At 36.1% G+C, this 21,400-nt stretch overlaps 1 protein-coding gene across 3 annotated transcripts in view; it reads left to right on the top strand.

Moving 5' to 3' along the window:
- Positions 1 to 1,460: 1,460 nt before the first annotated feature.
- Positions 1,461 to 21,400, top strand: part of IQGAP2 (IQ motif containing GTPase activating protein 2) — a 123,150-nt gene continuing 103,210 nt past the window's right edge. The window contains exon 1 of one of the 3 annotated variants that reach the window (XM_039364043.1): positions 1,461 to 2,136. In XM_039364043.1, coding sequence (XP_039219977.1) covers positions 2,085 to 2,136 — 52 coding nt within the window. In that variant the 5' untranslated portion in view covers positions 1,461 to 2,084. Of the gene's footprint in view, positions 2,137 to 2,399; positions 2,514 to 21,400 lie in introns of those variants that run through there. The other 2 variants (XM_039364045.1, XM_039364044.1) reach the window with 2 other exon arrangements.

The following is a 21,400-nucleotide window of genomic DNA, read 5'->3' on the forward strand; positions in this document are numbered from 1 at the left end:
TCATTTGTCTGGTTAACAAGAATGTGTGTACCTTGATCTTATCTCTCTAGAAGATGATTCTTTTTAACAAGGTCTACCATCAGGCTTAAACTGCAATCCTAAAACCACTACCATTACTGTTTGGGCAGCAGGCACGATTGTATTCAGTGTAACAATGCACTATTGTACCTTATGGGTACAGTGTAATCTCATTTTATTTTGATAATTTATTATAATTCACTAGCTATTTAATCTGTAAACTAGTAGCTGTTTCAAGGTTCTATGAGGGCCAAATATGCCAATCAATAATATGAACTTTAGTTTTTCTAATATTGTTTAAAAAATTGAATCAGCCGATTATTCTTTTATCTATGCTTAAGAAATCAAAGACGACTAGTGGGATGTCCAAGCCAAATTATACAATCCAATGCCAAACAAAAGCAAAATAAACAAAAAGAATAGCTAATTAATCTGATACATCATTTTAACTAATGATGAACTGTTCTACAGGCAGGACCATACATTCTTATTTTCTCAAAACTAAACCCTGGCTTAATTTCTAAAAGCAATTAGTATCACTTATATTACATGACAAAGGGTTTGAAAAACATACCTTCTGATTTCTAAATAATTATATTTTTGTACTCCACAGTCTACATCAAATATGTCTCTTGAAAAAAAAACAACAGTATTGTTGATTTTAGTAGTCCTTACTCTCAATGTCTGATTTGATATCCTCCAGATGTACTGGGTTTAATTTTCCAGCATTTCTAAATACACAGCTAATGATCAAATTACCCAGCAGATATGGAAATCGGTACTACATATGGTCTGTGTGGGTGGATGAATCTATGATGCACAAGAATTATGCTTGATTTAGCTGAGGAAAGGAGAAGAAAGGGAAGACCGCAGATTAGGTGGATGGATGTTATCAAACGCATCACTGGAACATTCTTTCGAAGCCATAATTATGATCAGAGGCATGTCAAGATTGGTGAGCATTTGTTTTACCCCAAATCAATAGCGAAACGTCTTCCTCCAAGGAAAATAACAGTCCAGTTGCCTTTTGAAAGGCATTCAGGGAACGCCACGTTAGAGTCTCACTTTTTCAGTTGCGGGATAAGTTCATTAGAAACACTTAAAGCGTTCCGGAAGTGAACTGTAGTGAATTTATGTCTGCCACAATGCAAATTATGTGAACACGTTGTTTTAAGGCTGGCAGCGAATAATTTCAGATTATGAAAGGTGTCCATTGGCGACATAGTTACGACAAAAGGAGTTCTTCTCTGTAACCGAGCAACTGCCTGGAATAGAAATAGGATGAAACACCCTAATGATGTTGTTTCCTTGTGTCCCTGTGTTATTCAGCATGCAAACCTTAAGCGCCACGCCACCGAGCTGAGGCGAGGGAAAGGAAGTCAGAAAGCCGAGAGCTCCCGTGACCTCCTGCGATCGCCTATGCAGATTACAAGCGGAGGAGAGGAAGGGGCTCGACCCACCCGTTCGCTTCGCCGTTGCGGGCAGCAGAGGTCGCTGTGGAGCAGCCTCAGCCACCGCCCCCCTCCCCGATGAATAACGGGGCTGGGGAGAGAGAAAGAGTGAAGGCGCCGAACTGGGGGTGGAGGAAGAGTTCACTTTGGGGGGCCCCCTCAGCAAAGAGCTGAGCGCGCGCGGGAGGCGGCTGCCCCCGTGGCGTGTCGTAGTCCGAGAAGGCGCAGCTTGCACGGAAGACAGGTAAAAGCGGGGGAAGCGGATCAAGAGGCCCCGGGGAGACTCGGGAGCTGCCCCGAACTTCTTTAGCGCGCCGCGGCGAGACGCGCGCGCCTCCGGTCGGCAGGGATTGCGAGAGTGGCTAAGACGAGCGGGACCGCCTTGGGGCTGTTGCGGAAGACGCCAGGAACGGGCAACTCCCCCTGCTGTGCGTGTGTGTGTGTGTGTGTGTGTGTGTGTGTGTGTGCCCGCATTTGGGAGAGCAGCGGCGGCGGTGGCGGTTACAGGACGGTTCAAGATTGCAGCGGTGCTCCTCCGGGAACGAGGATTACGGGGGCGGCGATTACGCGAAGTTTGTTCCAGCTTGGACAGAACTCCCAGCTGCGCCGAAGAGAATGCATTATGAGGAGCCCTCTTCGCCGGCCTTGCAGAGACCCCGCTATGGCTGTGAGTACACTCGGGTTTTGTTGCCGCCAAAATGGAGCGCCCAACCTCACCTTGTTTCCCTTTCCTCTCTCCCCCCCTCTGTCGGGGGCTCGGGCTGCACTCAGGTGAGGGCGCGCGCGGCCCCCTCCCTTTCCTGCCCTCCCCCCCAAACGGTAGGGCACGTGCGCACGGGGATGGGTGGCGTCCCGGCTGGGCGCTGTTCTCGGTAGAAGGGGCGGCGGAAACACCTGTCGCTGCTTCTGCTTGAGTTACCTGAGTGGTTTGGAGGATGGGCTTTCTCCCTTCCTTCCATCTGGAAGCTGCAAAGAGCACCGGCAAATAACTTATAAAGGAGTCCACATTACATTACTGGAATCCGGCAAGAGAGATCCAGAAAGGTTCTGCCTGTTTATTTTGGAAGGAAGTTTATACTTCGAAAGGGGATGTGGAAAGTCGTTTCTCAACCAGATGTCTCTAGTAGCTTTGAGAGAGAGGTGGTGGCAGAAAGTAATAGTTCCGCTGTACAGATTTAGGTTTTTAGGTAGGGTTTCCCTAGGTATTCAGAGGTAAATGTCATCTACAGTCAGCATCTATGCGGTAGCTTTTGTGGCCCTTAGAGAAGATTAATTAACAGTTGATGGGGTAAAGCCCATTGAAGAGAAGTTCAAGGGCACTTGTACCCAAGTATAGGATTTTAGATCCATAATATCCAAGTTAGCATCCTCTAACAGTGTTAAATAAAAAGTGCCACAGATTCTGTACAACATGCTGATTTGCGGATGCTTTACAATAATCACATCTATTTTTTAAAAACATATGTATACATACAGTAATTGTATAACAATTTTTCAAAAGGACGGTCTGAGGTCAGCTCAACAATCCTTGTTCTTCTCAAAATGTAATGCCTATATGAAGAAAGTTGTATTGGTTTCACTGTTTTTAAAGTGGAAACTTACAGCTTTTCTTAAAAGCTTTTATTATCCCTTCTGACATTTTCTTCCTCCATGCTTTTTTGACTTGGGATAAATGAATATTAGGTTTTTGAAGACTTTGAGGTTGTGTTTTAGCTGGTTTTCAGAGTAACTTAGCAGAAATGAGTCATAACTTGATTATTTTGAGTCTTTAAAGTCATGTCTATTGTTGTAGATATTTACCCAACTACACTTGCATGTGCTATTAAGCTTGTGATACAGATAAGCAAGTACTGTGTACTTTGACCACTCCCATTACTTGTACTGTACTGTTCAATTACCTCTCTTGGCAAGGTTTGAAAATTCCAAGACGCCAACATTATGATTTTAATTGCTAGGCCTATGTAAGTCCTGAGTATCCACATGAAATGGAAATACAGGTGATACAGCCTACAAGGGGCTGTCTTGCCCTGTACACAAATTCTGAATCGGACTATGTTGAAGGTGGGGTTCCTGAGTGGAAAAAAAACCCCTTTTGCCTCTTTGAAATGATAAGCCCTATCTTGTGAACTCTGCTCTGGTGTTTTGAATGACTTCTGTGAACTTGCTCCTTGTTGTAAGCTGGTTGAGTGTTGTTTGGGTAACTACAGGAAAATGATACATTGGCTTGGTAGCCCTTCTTCCTCCTGCAGTATGCCATCATGTCCCAGTGCTCATGTCCCCAAAAGGTCTAAAAATTCCAGCTGAAGAATGTGCTGTTTTTCCTCTGACAATCATTGCCTACACAAAGGGCAATCACATGATACTGTAACAGAAGTTCAGAGTCCTTCAGACTGAGCAGGAAGTGGTTTGGGAAAAGATATACCTTTCTGAGGGTGACAGTAATGCAAAGCAGAGAAAACAGTTCTTGTTTGGCAAAGCAAGGTTTGGGAACAGTTTCAAGAGTAGAATCTGACTAATATTTTGTTAAGGTTAGATGTATTAGATAGCGTGAATAGAATCAAATGATTCTCTCGTGCAAAGAAGAATCCTATACTGCAGATATTAAAAATGAAAGATTTATTCTTTAGTGTTATAAGCAGTCATATAACAAGATAAGCTTAGATAATTTTCATCTGGATTTATACCTCACTTTCTTGTAATTTATTATTTTTCCTACTAATCATTTGGGAAATATGTGCTGATGCAGTCCGGTTATAGACACTCAGGCTGGACTTTCACACTAAATTAAAATCCAACAAATCACTTTTTAGTTTAGTTTGTAATACGAATTTAGCAGTTGTGGTCTGTAATTCCAGTAGATTGAGCCATATTTACTAAACCATAGTTATCTTCATCTTTTTTGTATATAAGTCAAGTTGAATAAGAAATGGAGGTAGATTGTATAATGGCAACAAATATAAATTAGGATAGTCTTTAATTCAAAATTCTATTACAATGAGTATTTCATTTTACAATCATCGGTTTAGGTACGTTTGGATGCCATGACCAGGTTTCACCTTTGGCTCCCCCTCACACCACCAATAATGGACGGATCAATTGTGTCTGAAGTAGTCTACATGATGCAATTAATTTTACATTCATTTTACTTTTATTGATTTTATTTCACATGAGTATTATATCTTAATTTTATAACATATATAATCATACCATTGCCTCAGTTATGTCATTAATGACATGCAAAGGCATACTTTCGTATTTATTGGAAGTTAGGAAAAAATGGGTATCACCACAAGGGTTTAGTTAAAATGAGTTTTTACTGTGTTTATTTTCTTATATTGCAAGTACATGTTATAATACTTAAGTATTAACCTCAGGTGTAAACTCACTTATCTAAAAACTTAATAGTTCAACAGAGGCTTAAGACCAAACAGCTGCATCTTTAAATTTACATTCTCTCATTAGAACAATATCATTTCAGTTATTTTTCATATTAAGCTCTAATTTATATTCTTTTCTAAATTGAAGTTTTGCTTTTATGTACTACTTGGGCTTGAGGCAATCTAATTAACTACCTCTGTTAATCAAAATGGAGTTAATAAAAGAAGGTTATAGGATTGTTAGACATGTTCTGCTTAACCCCGTATTTAGTTCAGAGGGTATTAACTAACAATTCCTCTTAATATAATTATTCTGTCATGCACTTTATAATCTTACTGCATTTTTTAAATTCTTTGAAACATGAAGTCAAATGAGAAGTCAAGTCTTCTTCCAGTTGAGTTCAGATCCTGGTGACTTTGTAGATATACAGGTAGTCCTCACTTAACAACCAGTTGCTTAACAGCTGGTCAAAGTGATGTCAGCCGTAGAAATTATGCTTAACAGCCTGTAAAGCTCATCTGATCATTAGAAAATATTGTGCATGCCCTTGGTCAATTGACGGCATTTTGGGCACTTGGCAACTATTTCACATTTACAACTGCATCTCACATCCTGTTGACAAACACCTATTGCATATGCTTAATAATCATGTAGTTCACTTAATGACCATGGTGATTCATGGTCGTAAAATGAAACAGGTCATGAGGTGACTCATTTAATGTCGATACTAACGTACAGCAATTGTCATAAATCAAGGACTATGCCCCTGTAGTTTTCTTAGAAATAGTATGGAAATAGTTTGCTATTGACTTCTTTCTGGAATTCTGGCCTACTCTCTACAGCCTTGATATTTTCTAGTAGTTTCTTATCTCTGAATGTAAGCTCAGACAATGTTGGGTAAGGGTTATCATCTCCTGAGACTTGAAGTCAAATAATGAAAGTTAAAAAACAAGTTGGGTGACTGATCGATTTTATAAACTTTCATAAGAGCTTACTTCATCATACTGAATTACTGCTGAAATGTCATCTTTTCTTAGACTATATTTTAAATGGGCATTTGATTACCCTTGACTGTTTGCAACTGGTTGCATGCATGAAGTTTTGAATCTAAAAGTATAACATGAATTATATCTCATGTCACATGATTGAATTTCTACTTGTAGAATGTACACACCCTTCCTATGTGCAGGAATTGCAGAGGTTATAAGTAAAAGGGTTATGATTTTTCATAATGAGTAAGTTAATTTTTGTATAATTATTATAGTTTTAACTGGACTGTATTTAAATGAATGTCTCTTTAAAAACAAATCATGTTTGCTTGCTATGTACATTTTAGATGTATCTATAACATTATATTTTCTGGAGCTAGTTTATAGCTAGCTAGTGATTGCAATAATTTTGGTAGCTAGATTTAATTCTAATCTTCACTCTTTTTATACGTGTATTTGCTTGATATAAAGTTCATCAGGATGGCCTGATTTTATGGTGAGAAAACCATTTAGGTGTCACACTTAACTAAACTTATATCAAGCAAATAAACCATATTTATTTAATTATTACATTTACATGCAGATTTTTCTCAGGGTGGCCATATTGATGCAGTCTTTAGAAGGACCAATCAGGCAACCTTTTTACAGCCAAAACTTGAAAAATTTTCATCTTTTCATAATTTTTTTTTTTAAAAAAAGCAAAATAAATACACTAAGCCTGTGGGCAGCATAATACATTTTGCTTTATATTATTGTAAAAAACCCTTAAAAAAAAGCATTCTACTGAATTTTGATGTGTAGTTGTGGAATTTCAAAGATAAAATTTTACTGTTTTGTGGTTATAAAAAAGAAAGAAAAAGAATAGAGGGCTGGAGAACTATATGCAAATTACCGCTGCTTGAAACCAACTAGATCAGACATGTCAAACTTGCGACATCACATGATGTTGTGTGACGTATCGGAACTTTTTCCCCATTGCCGGCAATGGGGTGGGCGCAGTTTCGTCATGATGCATCCGGCCTGTGGGCCGGCAGTTTGATACCCCTGAACTAGATATTTCAGATTGTGATTAAACTCTTATGTTTTTATTTTGCTCGATAAAGAACTTGAAAATACCTCATTAGTTTTTGACATTTTGGTCAAGTCATCACTGGAATTTTTCTTGAGACTACATTTTTCTTGTTAGGTTTAGTTACATGGAGGATATTCTTGAAATTGATGAATGTTTTTTTGATTCTGAAGACAAGATTTACTTTTTTGAAAGTTACATATTCTTCAGCAAGGTAATCTACACATTTTGACTTTTAAAATTCTTTTTACTTGGTATTCCATTTCACAGTAACTAAACTTTTGTTTACTTATGCATTCTACTTAGTGAATAGACTTTTTTTTAACTAGGTCTGGAGACAGATGTGAATAAATGCTGTTTTGAAATTTTCAGGATGCATAAAACAGCAAGTCTCTTTCCTTAGCAGTGCTAGGTACATATTGAAGTCAGCATAAAATATCCTATGCAACCCATTCAATTAAAATTGGGCTCATTGAAATCAATGTCTGTATTTACATATTGTGCTGAGCAAGTTTTGATCTGTGTTGCAGTTAGGAATTTTGAGTAAGTCTGTAGTCTCTGAGCTGCAGATGTCATGACAACCACTAGATATGTTCTACTTCTTGTACCATATATTAGACCTGAACTAAAAACAGTGAAATATATTGTACATATTTTGATTTCAGATTAGAGTTACTATAGTATGGTCCAATATAGTTAATAACCTTTAGTTTATGTCAGGCAACAAAAAGTAACAGAATACGAAGACCCCAGCGGTGATATCAATATAGTACACAGTTAATGACCATCCTATTTATCAACCATTCAACTTACAAAGGCAGTGAAAAAGTAGTTTTACAACTGGTACTCAAATTTACAATGGTTAAATTGTCCATGTGGTCACATGATCATGATTTGTGACCTTTGCAGCCAAATTTCGACAAGTAAAGTCAATGGAGAAGCTGGCATTAAGTTGCAAATCAGTCACGTGTCACTCTTAATAATTCTGGGTGATTCAGTTAACCTTCAGCAGAACTGATGCAAGTTTGGCATGGTCATGATGTTTTACTTAATGACTGCATCATTTAGTGATGGAGTTGCTGGGCCCAATTTTCAGTAAGTGAGGACTACACCAATGTAGAATTACAGTTTATAATAACAATCTGAAGTCTTTCTTCTAGATATAAGCAGCTTTATATCAGCATTTAAAATGTGTGTTGAGTGAACGTGGGAAAGTAGGAATAATTGCAATGGTTAAAAACTTGTCTGGGTTTAATAGCATATAGATAGCCTTTAAAAGTTAAAGAATTCTGAAAGCTTGATTTATCTTTTTATATCAGAAAAAGACCAGCATACCCAATATTTCTCAGTATAATTATATAATAGAACTTGTTTCTATAGAACATAATTTAAACAGATATTAGTTTTTCTGTAGTGAGTAGGCTTGATGACTCTTGTAACATGTCTGCTTAGCCAATCTAATTTATCTCAGACATAAGGCAAAGTTGATGAATGGTAAGTTTTTATTTAACCTTAATCCTTAGAATTTAAATTAGCAATTAATTCTGATGCAGTCTGGGATTACTCCAAAGTGGACCCAAGGCATTGTTGAGCTGTAGCTTTCTTTATGTGCCTCTGAGTTGATAACTGAATGGACAAGATTACATTGTCAGGAGATCCAGATTTGACCTTGGTTTTATATTATGCATTTGTGTACATAAAGTGCTGAAAAGAATTCTCTTAAATTAAGGAAAGCCAGTCAGAAACTAATTTAAAAATATGCTCTGTGCCTTAGAGTAGTTTCCTCACTCTAATATAAGAATGAGTTCTACCTATATTCATAATTAGTGTGTTTTCTTTGAGTAGAAAACACTAAATGTTTACTATTGTTTTTCACAAACAGTATCAAGATAAAATGACACATTACAAAATTCTGGAAAAACAAAACACATCAAAGTTCTGTGGTAGATTAAATATAAAATTCTTATGCCATAAACTTTTACAGTCTTCCTCATCATATGAAAACAATATCTAACGAAGTAGTCTGTAGCCATGAAAAAATAGTCTTGAGCAAGCATGTACAAAGGAAAGGACCATGTTGAAAAATTAAAAAAATATTCATAAAAGAAGCCCAAGGTTTCTATTTCCTCTTATCACTCAAAATTGAAAGTTGATTTTAGGCCAGACAGTTTTTTTGCTGTAGTCATAGGAGGGTGGACTCAAGTAGTGATTTTGCTGTGTTTGCAAGATGGAATTGAGAAATAATGTATACTTATGAACTGAGCAAAGATCTGTTTGAATTCTTGATTAGGTAAGTAATTTTTAGGATGTGCTAATCTTACGATGTGCTTATATTGCTTGCTTTCTTAATTCTTCAAACTTACTTCCAACAACACAGCCAAGAATAGATTGGAAAAGGGTTTGTTTTTTTGTTAAGCCTTTGTTAGACCTGGAAGTTAAAATTACCAGCAGATTAAAGATCTCTGGGACATATTCTGTTAGTCTATCAGGGGTCCCCAACCTCCGGTTTGTGGACCAGTACCGGTCCATGGAATGCCAGTAACCGGTCTGCACAAACAAGCGAAGCCCTATTTGTGGGATGCAGGCAGCACACAAAACCACACGTACCCTCTGGTCCTTGGAAAAACCTTTCTCCACGGAACTGGTCCCTGGTTCCCAAAAGGTTGGGGACTTCTGGCCTATATTGTCTATTTTTTCCAGTTCAAAAACCAAGCCTTTATTTTAAGAGCTGGTTTTAACATTAAAAGCTTTTCTTACTTGAGACAGCTTAACTGAAAATTTTCTGAAAGGTAACATCTCTGGTGGATGAACTTGTCCATACAATTTTCTTAACGGCAATATTAGGAGTGGCTTGTTGTTGACTTTTTTCAGAATATTCTTTTTTTACTTCCTAATCTGTTCTATCTAAGTAGTAAGCAGATTACATGCCTATTTGAATCTTAAGATCCTTTTTGGAAAGCCTTTTCTGTATTCCTTTCGCAAGTGTGATTAGATCTGACATCTTATTGATGATCTTTGTCATCATTTTAGGCCTTAGGCAGAGAAATCTTATGGAGCTTTCCAAGCTATTGGTAAGAGGCAGCCTGGTGGAGATGGGAAGACTTTTGCATTTCTCCATCTTTCTCTGTTTTTTATTTTTAAATTTTTGATTAATTTATGACATTGTAATTATTTTGATTCGAGGCATGGAATGGGTTTTCCAATCTGCCCTTTTAGAAGCCTATTTTTACTTTTGAAAGTCAAGGCATCCCAACTTGAGTTCATGTAAAAATTTTGGGAAGGCAACAGGTGAAATTATTTCTTTTTCCAAGATAAACATACTTTTGCAGATGAGGAGAATCAAAAAGTTATGTAGCCTATGAAACACTGTTGGAACCATTAAAGTTCATAGCTCATTACTTAAATTGTTACATTAAATTGTGAAGATTTCAATATTCTTACTAAAGCAGAGGTTTCTTACTAAAAAAAACCCCTTATTCAAGCTGTGTGAAGTGGAAAAATTAAGTTTTTTTCACTATTTTGTTTAATTCTTAAATTCAGTAGAACTTTCTATTTTCTGAGATGTATTTTAAAAATTTTAGATATATGTTTTAATGCTTTATTCTATACATTTTACTTTCCTTTGTTTACAAACATATTGATATGCAATCTGTACAACTCAATAATATAAGTGCAATTTTTGGTATAGAGAAGCATATTGTGAAACAATTCCCTGCAAACAGAACAAATTCATAATATTGTAGTTGTCATAAATGATGTAGACCGAACATTATTTAGTAAGAAATGCTCAGGTCTTCCTGAATATTTCATTACAGTTGTTGGTGTAGAATACTAATATCAAGTGTTACACATATTTCAGAATCAGTACAGGTAGTCCTTGCTTAACAACTATCCTATTTAATAAGAATTCAAAGTTACGACAGGGCCAAAAAAGTAACTTTACAACCATAGCTTGCAATTAAGAAAATTTGTAGCTTCCCTGATCACATGATAGATTTGGTGCTTCACAATCAATGGGCATGTACAATAGTTGCAGCGTTCCAAGATCACATGATTGCCATTTAAATGCTTCATAGGTGGCTTCCAATAAGCAGGATCAATGGAGAAGCTGCCAGTAAAAACATACATTGCAGTTATTGATGTCTTGCTTAATAAATGGTTTGCAGAGTGATGGCGTTGCCAGTCCCAATTGAACTTGTTAAGCAAGGATTATCTACATGTAACAAAATAGTTAATGCTTGCAGAATTGTTATTTATTTAGTAATCAAATTTACCAGAAGTGAGTCTGGTCTGTATACAATAATTAAAATTATTGAAATATAATTGCCTTAAAATTATACTAAAATGAGTGCTTCCCAGTGTTGCTGGATTGGAATAAGGTTTCAAATTATATTAATGTGAATTAACACTATTCTGATAACAGATAATAGAGACTTGTATTTTTTGGGGGGAAGCAGTTATTTAGTGACTTTATGCCTCTCTCTTCCTTGTTTTTAATCTTACCCCCTTCCTTTAAACAATTGAAAAGGTCACAAAGTAAATACCAGATTGTTGTAATTCATCAGAACTCCTAATTGTCTAGTGTTGGGCATACAAACAATTCACTCTCCCTCCCATATCAAGCAGTGTGGGAGGGACAGAAGAAAACACTGTTGGAAAAGCCTTTGCCTGCAGTTAACGATAGCTATAAAATTAAATGGGTAAAATTACATAGATTTGATTAGGCTAGATGGAGGATATTTGGTTAAATAAGAATATCTGCGTTTGCAGTAAAGGTTACAAGAATAGAAAGCATGTTTGTTTTCCATTGAAAATACAAAGTGCTATAGACATTTCATTCTGTCTATAGTTTAAATCCAAAAACAGAAAGCAAAATGAAGGAAAAGGTAAGTTCTTAATTATCAAAAATGGATCAGTTTTAGAAAATTATGAAGTATCTCAATAAAAATCAAGTATATGTGGTTATAAATAGTACTGTCAAGTACAGTAGTTAATATTAATACTTTGCTGTAAGAGGTTTTATCAAAAAGCCATAGTTTTATTTCCCTTCCTAAGATCTCAGGATACCTTGGATAAATAGATAAAAAATGTAGAGACCAAACTTTTAATTTTTAAAAAATCGTAGCCTACAGAAGATAATTATGAAGCTACTGCATGGCAGAGTTGGTGTTTCCAGTCTGTTCTACTCCTTTTAGGGTTGGTTTGCTTAAATGTTAAATACTTTGTGACTACTGAAGACTTAATCCACCTATTTCTTTCTTATAACTATGGAAAAACTCTACAAATGTTTATTTTTTGTATTTCAATAGTTTATTTCTGGGGGCCTCTGGATTGGGAAACAGAATGAAAGTTTTGGATGACTTAGCCACTCTAGTACCTAACCTCTGGAATTTTGTATAAAAAATTTGCTTTTGCTTTCTGTGGACAATAATCATACTAATAATAGAAGCTTTCTTTGAGGGGGCTTTCAAACTAAAAGACAAAAAGAAGGGAAAATGGAGTGTAAGCAATACAAATACAATTAAAACTGGGGCCAAAACATTCAGTGGGCAAATGCATGTGGTAATCCGTTAAACTATGGTTGTAGTAGAGGTTCAGAACTTCCTAAAAGTAATCCTTACCACATGAAAATTGGGAGCAGGAGTTACATTGTTAAGTGTCATGGCTATAAGGCACGACATCACATGATGTGCCAACTTACCATAGCAGTTCCAGTAGTCCCAGTTGCTATTATTAGATAGATTCTGTGGAGTCGCATCATCCCTTGGTCATGTGATCACCATTAATTGCAAGCTGCTTACAGAGCATCCAGATTGCAACCACATGACCATAAGAGAAGCTGCAACAGCCAAAGCTACAAGGACCCATTGCAACTACTCATTCGGTGGTCTCATAACTTTGAATAGTCTCTGAATGAATGGGTGTTAAGTGAGGACTACCTGTATTAAAATAAAATCAAGAGAACAATGATTAGAATGCAGTATTGCAAGCAAACTCTTCCTACAGCCTGGAGTTTGATCCTGATGGGGCTGAAGATTGACTCAGACTTTCATCCTTCCAAGGTCAGTAAAATGAAGACCCAGATTGTTGGGGGCAATATGTTGATATTGTAAACTGCCCAAAGAGTGCTGTGAAGCACTATGGGACCATATATAGGGCTAAATGGTATTGCTATTAATATTCAGTCATCAACAAAGGCAGCCAATTCCAATTTGTTTTAAACTTTTATCTAAATACTTAGTTCTATTTCCATAAAAACGTACAAAAAGAAGAGTGTTGTCTATTAAATTAGTATCTCAAAAGTAGACAGTGTTGTGGCCTATTTTTGTTTAACTGCCAAAGCAATGTCTGTGAACCCCACCTTGCATCTCACTTTATATGACTTGAATCATAAAATCTACCTTTTGAAAAACTAAGTGTTCTAATGTGTTTTCATTCTACTGTAAAATTGAGAATAATTTTTCTCATGGTGTTTTTTGATTGGGAAAAAGTTTCCCCTTTGACTTTATTAAGAAAAGGTTGTAACATGCTGCTATAAAACTGAGATTTAATTTAGCTTGTCTACTTAGCTTTACTTCAGAACTTTTCATTATGAGCCAACTTCTTTGTAAAAGTACGATTGGGTTTTTAATAGCTGGCTGGCATCTCTCCAGTGGCAAATAACTTTGGAACTGCATAGACTATTAATTTAATGTGATCATCAGCTAAATACAAATTAGTTGAAGGCAAGAGGTGAAAGTTCAGTAGGTTATTTTACCAATAAGATAATAGTATATCATCAAAAGAACATAAAGTGGTTGAAAAAATTAGTTTTAGACCATTTGTTTTAGGTCACAGTTATCTTTACAAAATATGCAGTCATCTTAAGAATATGTATAGTATATGTATATGTGTATAGGGGGAGAGAGAGAGAGTTTGAAAATCTTATTTTATTCAGATCTTCAGTTTTTCACTTATATGCATGTTTTCATTTTCCTAAATTTATTACAGAATTACGGTAATAAGAATTTCACTAAAAAATAATTCAGCACTATGTATCTCTAAGCTGCCGAGAATCATAGTTATTGGGGAGAAGGGTGACGTATAAATTTAATAAATAAATATATCATGAAAACTCTAGATGGATACGTAAGTATGGTATTTACTTTGTTCTTAAGATAGATTTGCTTTGTGAAATACTACAATATTAGAACACGATAGAATCCACCATCTCATGGCTTATAAATAATAAATTATCTTAAAACTATTACTATACATCCAGGTCTTGCTAATATAGTCAAGCCAAAATATGGGTTGATTTATTTACTGCCTTTGTTTGTTAAAGTTCTTGCAGTCTAGTGCTTTCTGACATTTATGTAAACTCATTGGCAATGTCATTCAGAATTTTGGTTGCAACACCCAACTGTGTATCTTTTCAGTTGATGCCAAAGAGGATGTGGAAGTCCTGATCAATTTTTTTTTAAAAAATCAGATTTATATTCCACCTTATGTAACAGGTGTCAAGGCAATATATGTAATGCTCTCTTCTACTATTTCTCCACAACAAGCACCTTGAGAGATAGGTAGGCTGAGGGAAAGTGATTGTCCAAAAGTCAGCCACTAAACTGTTGGGGTTGGATTTCCTTGCTCCCATACCTTAGCCATTATACTGCCCTGATCCTCAAAACAGTGATCAGTGGGCTTTAAGCCAAAGGTTTTATTTTATACTATTCTAACAATTAACATGAGATATGAAGTGATATTACACTGCTGTATACAGTGACATGCTGGATTTAGAGGAATAACTGAAGCTCATCTATTGACCAGCCTGTAGTTTGGGAGTATGAACTCCTTTGGATAGCCTATATGTCATCTGAATGACCAAGTCAGTCCAGTGGTTAAGGCCCCAAGCTAGAATAGAAGTCATGAGATTGTGAGTTTTAATTTTGCACTAGGCTTTACTTTAGGCTGGGCAACTTTAGGCTAGTCACTTTCTCTCAGCCCAACTCACCTCATAGGATGGTTGTTGAAGTAGGAAAAGTAGAAGGAAGGAGTATTAAGTATATTCACTGCTTTAACGGACTAACAGAATTGGAAAGGGCCTTGGAGGTCTTCTAGCCCAACTGCCTAACCAAACAGGAAACCCTATATCCATTGGTGGGATTCAGCCAGTTCGCATCCCCTTCAGCAGAACTGGTAGCTAATTTTTGTTGCCCAGACCAGAGTGGACTTCCAGAAGCAGCCTCCACACAGAGAACTGGTTGTTCACATATTTGAATCCCACCACTGCCTATATATCATTTCAGACAATTGGGGACAATTGGGGACAATCTCTTCTTAAAAACCTTCAGTGTTGGAACACCCACAACTTCTGGAGGCAAGTTGTTCCACTGACTGATTAATTGTTCTTTCTGGAAAATTTCTCTTTGATTCATTTCCATCCATTGCTTCTTGTCTTGCCTTCGGTGCTTTGGAGAATAGGTTAACCCCCTCTTTGTGGTAGCCCCTTAGATACTGGAACACTGCTATCATGTCACCCCAGTCCTTCTTTTAATTAAACTAAACATAGCCAATACCTGCAACTGTTCTTCATATGTTTTAGCCTCCAGCCCCTAATCATCTTTGTTCTTCACTCTCTTTAAGTCTCAACATCTTTTTATATTGTGGCAATCAAAACTAGATGCAATATTGCAAGCATGGTCTTATCAAGGCATTATAAAGTGGTATTAATTATGTGATCTTGATTCTATCTCTCTGTTAATGCATCCTAGGATTGTGTTAGCTTTTGTGGCAGCTGCAGCACAATGATATTTAAGTGATTGCCCACTAGGACTCCCAGATCCCTCTCGCAGCTACAGCTATTGAGCCAGGAACCACCTATTTTATATCTGTGCATTTGGTTTTTCTTGCCTAAATGTAGAACCTTACTTTTCTCACCAATTTTGAGTTACTTATAAAAATAATAAAAGCAGAATAAGAAAGAAGAGGGTAATACTTTCCTAGGTGGTCATCTGACAGTGTAGTCAAGAATGCCCATTGACCAATTTAAACTGCTGGTTTTTCTGATGCCAAAATACTCGGAGGCCTACCTCTCCACTTTCCACGAGTCTTTCCAGAGATTCTTTCATCTTCCTTCTATGCTTCCTGTCTCCTAGAGATGAAGCTAATGTAATAGCATATGAAATTTAGAACTACTACTCAGGTTCGATAATTTAGCTCTGTGGTGTTTCCCTTTAAATTACTGGTAAAATGTTGCATCACACCCTCAGTATTAAAGCTACTTCTTGATTAAATCTCCCATTTTGTTTCATCATCTTTTTTATCTGCCTGTTTTTGTTTTTACTTTTTGGCATTTTCTCATGGTTTTACTAAAAATGTATTTGAGAATAATACATTATGGAATATAATAAATAAATTGTTTATATAATTAGAAACTGTGGTTAACCTATAACAATTTATTATGTGATTAGTTTGTTTTGACTTAGGATGATTTGTTAACCCACTCAGTTATAGCTTAGTATTATCTGTGGATCAGGCCATTGTCTTTGGTTATTGGTTTATGTGAACTTTTCCACTGCAATATAGAAAGGTAAATTATCGGCATTATTGCAAGCATCTGATTTTAGGCTTATATTTGTAATTGTGCTTGAGTGCAATAACTTTGTACATCATGCATAATCATAGTGTGATTTATTTGGTATTGGCATAGCACAGTGGTTCTCAACCTGTGGGTCGGGACCCCATTTGGGGTCGAACGACCATTTCACGGGGGTCGCCAAACAAGGCTGTCCGCCATTTTTTCCCCGTTTTCTTTGGCCACACCCCTGGCACCCAGTGATGTATAAGTGGTTGGGGGTCACCACAAATGGAGAACTGTATTATGGGGTCGCGGAATTAGAAAGGTTGAGAACCACTGGCATAGCATCTTCTGTGAACCCAGCTATTCTACGTTAAACCATACTTAACAAATGAACCCACCCGGTGTTGACTATGAGGCCACTCTTTTGTAAGAATAGTATAGGGTGTGTTAATGTTCATATTTTACTGACAGTTTCCTCCATCCCAAACTGGAATCCTCCAGTTGTATTTTAGATTATAGTACTATTGGCTAAACTCACTTGGGATTATGAGAATTTTAGTTCAATGATTAAGGAAAGCTGGAATAACAAATGCTTATTGGATACTTTGTCAAAATCCACTTACATACTTATCTTCCTCTGGGTTCTGATGGCTATATATAGGCTGGCTTTTTTTCAGCCACTTGTGTAAGTCTTATTACCTTAAACCTTGTATTCATTGGTACCCATTCAACTAATTTATGGTTTCAACTTTCTATAATATGTATAGATTTGTTTTGTAACATAGCAACATTCCTCATAAAGCTGCTTTTTTATGGAATCCTACCTTTTTACTATTCTTCAAACAGATTTTTTAATGTGATTTTTGGTATGTCTTTACCTTTCTCTCAAGATGGCTAAATACTGAGGGTAGACAAAGATTTGCCATTTTACTGTTTTGAACATTCTATAAGGCACAAGATTTTTTTTAACAAAAAGCTCAATTTGATGTTCAGTCCACTTGCCTACCATTTATTCTAGTTGCCATAGCAATGTTGGGAGACTCATGTTTCTATGTTCTACTTATCTATGTAATCTTTTTTTTTTTCAAAAAAAGCAGACGTTTCTCTCTTTATCAATTTATAAAAGTGAATGCAAGAAATGGTAAGGTAATACCATATCTCTCTTAATCATTCATTTATGGAGGTGCATAAATTTATCAATTTATCAATTTATAAAAGTAAATGCAAGAGATAGTAAGGCAATACCATATCTTTCTTAATCATTAATTTATGCAGGTGCAAATCTCAAGTTGGTCCCAGTTTATTAAATAGTGTACATATTACATTTTCTTAATTCTTCATGATGCTTTGCAACATCTAACTGTTCTATAATTGCACGTGAAGTGTAAGCCTCCTTAACAAAAGACCAGTAAAAAAACTGTTTATGAGACTGAATATCATCTGTACTTCATTGGCAAAGTGGAAAAGCTGAAATAGTACATCTTTAGCTATTTCTTTTAAGTGACATTGAAGTGACATTTAAGTGACCAACCAAGTATAACAGGATGTTTGCTCCTCCAGCCTCTTTTTTATTTTTTATTTTTATTTTTTAAGTCAGCCTTCCCTGACTTCATTTTATAAATTTGGCAGTGCATTTGTTTCTGTTCTATGGTGGAAAATGCATGACCAACCTGATGTAACCTCTAAAATAGATATAATGTAGAAAAAAAGTTAGCTCCAACATTTTTAGGGGGAAGAAAAAGAATTTCTGGTACCACTTGCATGATTCAGCCATTTTTGTTTGGCAGCCTCCTAACTTTTGTAGTCCCTTTCTTCCTCATAAAAGATTAAGTCAATCCTTAGTTCTGCAAAGGTTGTTCACAAATAATTTTAAAAAATAAAGTCCTATAGAAAGGATAGTTGCTGTGCATTGGCAATGACTTAAATCAGCATTTCTCAACCTTGGCAACTTGAAGATTTGTGGACTTCAAGTCTTAGAATTCCCAGCCAGCACACTGGGGTGAGGAATTCTGGTAATTGAAGTTCACACCTCTTCAAATTGCCAAGGTTGAAAAACATTGACTTACATTATATAGACAAGGAAGATAGTGTGAAATGTACCTAATATAACTCTTCACCTTGAAGCTGTTGTGAATACTGTGGAAACCAGCAGATGGCTATCTATATTTACATTCTGGCTGAAAATATTGTTTTTCTATGGTCTGAGGTTGTTTGATTCTCATTGATATCTTTAAACTGAAGGTTTAAATACCTTTAAATTGTAGAAGATTAATTATTAGATGCTGCAGTGTTATGGATTTTCACATGATGTATTACTGATAGGTATTAGGATACTATAAGTAGGTGGTGTCAAGTCTTAATTGTTATGGTTGTAGAAAGTCAATTAGATTTATCAGCCCTCCTAAAGATGTTTTTTTAATAGTTGTTCTCCTTTTAAAATATAGTAGTTAAACCAAATCTCCTAAATTTAGGAGATCACTAACTTTAGCATGTTTTAATACACTTTCAACAGCTTTTGTTCAGAGAAAGTTCTAGAATATTTCTTATTCTGTAAGAATTTGTTGTGCTGAAGTGGTGGTTGAAGATGCAATCCATGTATTATAGGGGTACCATTTTATAAAAATGCAAAGTTAGGTTTTATATCTTCCTTGCTACGGTATATTAATTAAGTTTCTAGGTTATTCAGATTTATTTAATGCATAGTAGTTGTTAATGATATATAACTCAATTTCTTTGTAGCCATTTTTTGCTATTGTTGCTAATCATATTTATTATTTGGTTATTGTACTTAGTTTTTAAACTTCTATTTTATAAATTTTAATTTCTGTCTCTTAAAGTGAAATTCTAATTTTTGACCATAATAAAGAACTGATTGACTAGACGGGAAGATGCATGGCTCTAACTATGGATTATCTCCATCTGTTTGACAGATTGCATAGAATTAGACTTAAGGGACCTTAAGAGATCTTGGCCTGAATAATGAGTCAGTTCAGTGGATGATTTCCACCATAGCATTTAATTCTGACTCCTGTCTTTTGCAATGGAAAATGGATTATAAAATGGTTCTTAAATTCTGAGATACTGAAGAAAAATAGTTTGAGCTATAGAAACACATTTTTCCCCAAGTAACTGTTCTTAATAGTGGAACATAATCTTTGCATGGAGGAGTTAATCAGTTCAGGCCTTTATTATTATTAATTGAAGGATTTCAGGCAGTAGAATTAAGAGAGAACTGTCACCAATTAAAATAGAATAAATGGTAATAAGATAGAAGTCTGATATCCCCCTGTCACATGTATTAGGCTATAACTGACACTATTTTCAGCAAGATGTTGAAGATACTAGTGGTTAAGAATGATAGTCATTTAACTCTTTAGATATCCATCAGGATGAAAATAATTGGAGGAGACAGTATGAATAGATGTACTGGAAACTTGATTTTAAAGAAGCTTTATGTGTTTGGACTCATAAGAGTTTAAAATTTAATATGGATCTCATTCCAATGAGCTAATAGTTTTGGTATGCTTAGTGACCTTCCCCCTCACTTCTAACATACACCGACATACATTTTCTGAGAGAATTGTTATAGTATTTTGGATAAAGCAGTCTTCAAATTTGTTACCTACCTCCCCCATACACTAGGACAGCAATACCCAGAATTTTGAAAATTGAAGCTCTACTACATCTGAAGGATTCCAAATGAAAGTTGGAATAGAATCTTAGATCTGAAAGGAAACTACAGTTTTTGTTTTAGAAGTAGGATTGATGTTAGAAGAAACAAGCCCCAAGTCTTTTTAAATGTGTGGAAATGTATTCCTGATTCTTCAGGTTCAAATTATTCTCTATTTGGATGATGGCAGAATCTGTAGCTATTTTGGTAAATTATACTGATGGTTATGCTTGTTTTGTCCTATGATATGTCTGCTTATACCTAACATCAGTAATTTATGCCCTCCTAGTAATAGAAAGTCTTAATACTGTACTCACAATGAAGTTTGAGACACTAATAATCTCTAATCTTGCTTATCTTATCTTGTTTGGCACCATTGTGTTTACTTTTTGTAATTTTTACAGTTGCACGTAACTTTCATTATTGCATGATTGAAAATAATAAAATTCAGGTTATCTAATTTTAAATATCTTTCATTAATCCATGAATATTGTAGAATGATGTTATACATGCACGGATATATATTGAAAATGTGTAGTAATTTTGCATCAACACCAAGCCAGACTTTTTATATAAATATTTTTTTTTACAGGTTAGTTTGTAATCTTGATTTGCATACCCAGGAACAAGAAGCATGATAATAGAATACTTTCATCAGAATAACCCCAAATGGCTCAAGTTGTTCCAGCAGCCAATTTATTAGATACGGGAATGCAATTCATTTCAAAATTGTTTAAGTAATTTTGCTAGCAATACTGATTTTGACTGAAAGTTCAAATCCTGCATTTGGAACCAATTGTTTTAATTGTTGTATGCAGGGCTTTTCAACCAGTGGTACACGTACCACCAGTGGTACTTTAGCACCGGTCAGGTGATACGCGACCCCTAGCCAAGTGTAGCGGGGGAGGGAACCAGCTAAAGCCACACCACACAGACTTGAAGGAGACCAGCTGGAGCTGCAGGGCTTGGCAGAAGCCCCAGGATCTGCCTGCGTGGCTGCATGCTGATTGGAGCTTCTGGCGGACCCGGAAGAGAAAAGGAGAAAGAGGAGGTGAAGAGAGGAGAAGCTATAAAAGGCAGGAGAGAAAAAAAACAGAGAAAGAGAGAGAAGAGAAGAGGCTTTTGTTAGTGAAGCGGTGAGGAGAGAGCTAGTGAGTGGCTTTTGCAAGCAAAGGGTGAGTGAAAGAGCGAGTGTGGGGCTTGTGCGAGCAATGTGTGTATGTGTGAATGGAGCAAGAGAGAAGCTTTTGCGAGCAACAAGCAACG

Source organism: Crotalus tigris, unplaced genomic scaffold, assembly GCF_016545835.1.
Source record: "Crotalus tigris isolate CLP2741 ecotype Arizona unplaced genomic scaffold, ASM1654583v1 scf7180000019642.961951, whole genome shotgun sequence".
Lineage (NCBI taxonomy): Eukaryota > Metazoa > Chordata > Lepidosauria > Squamata > Viperidae > Crotalus > Crotalus tigris.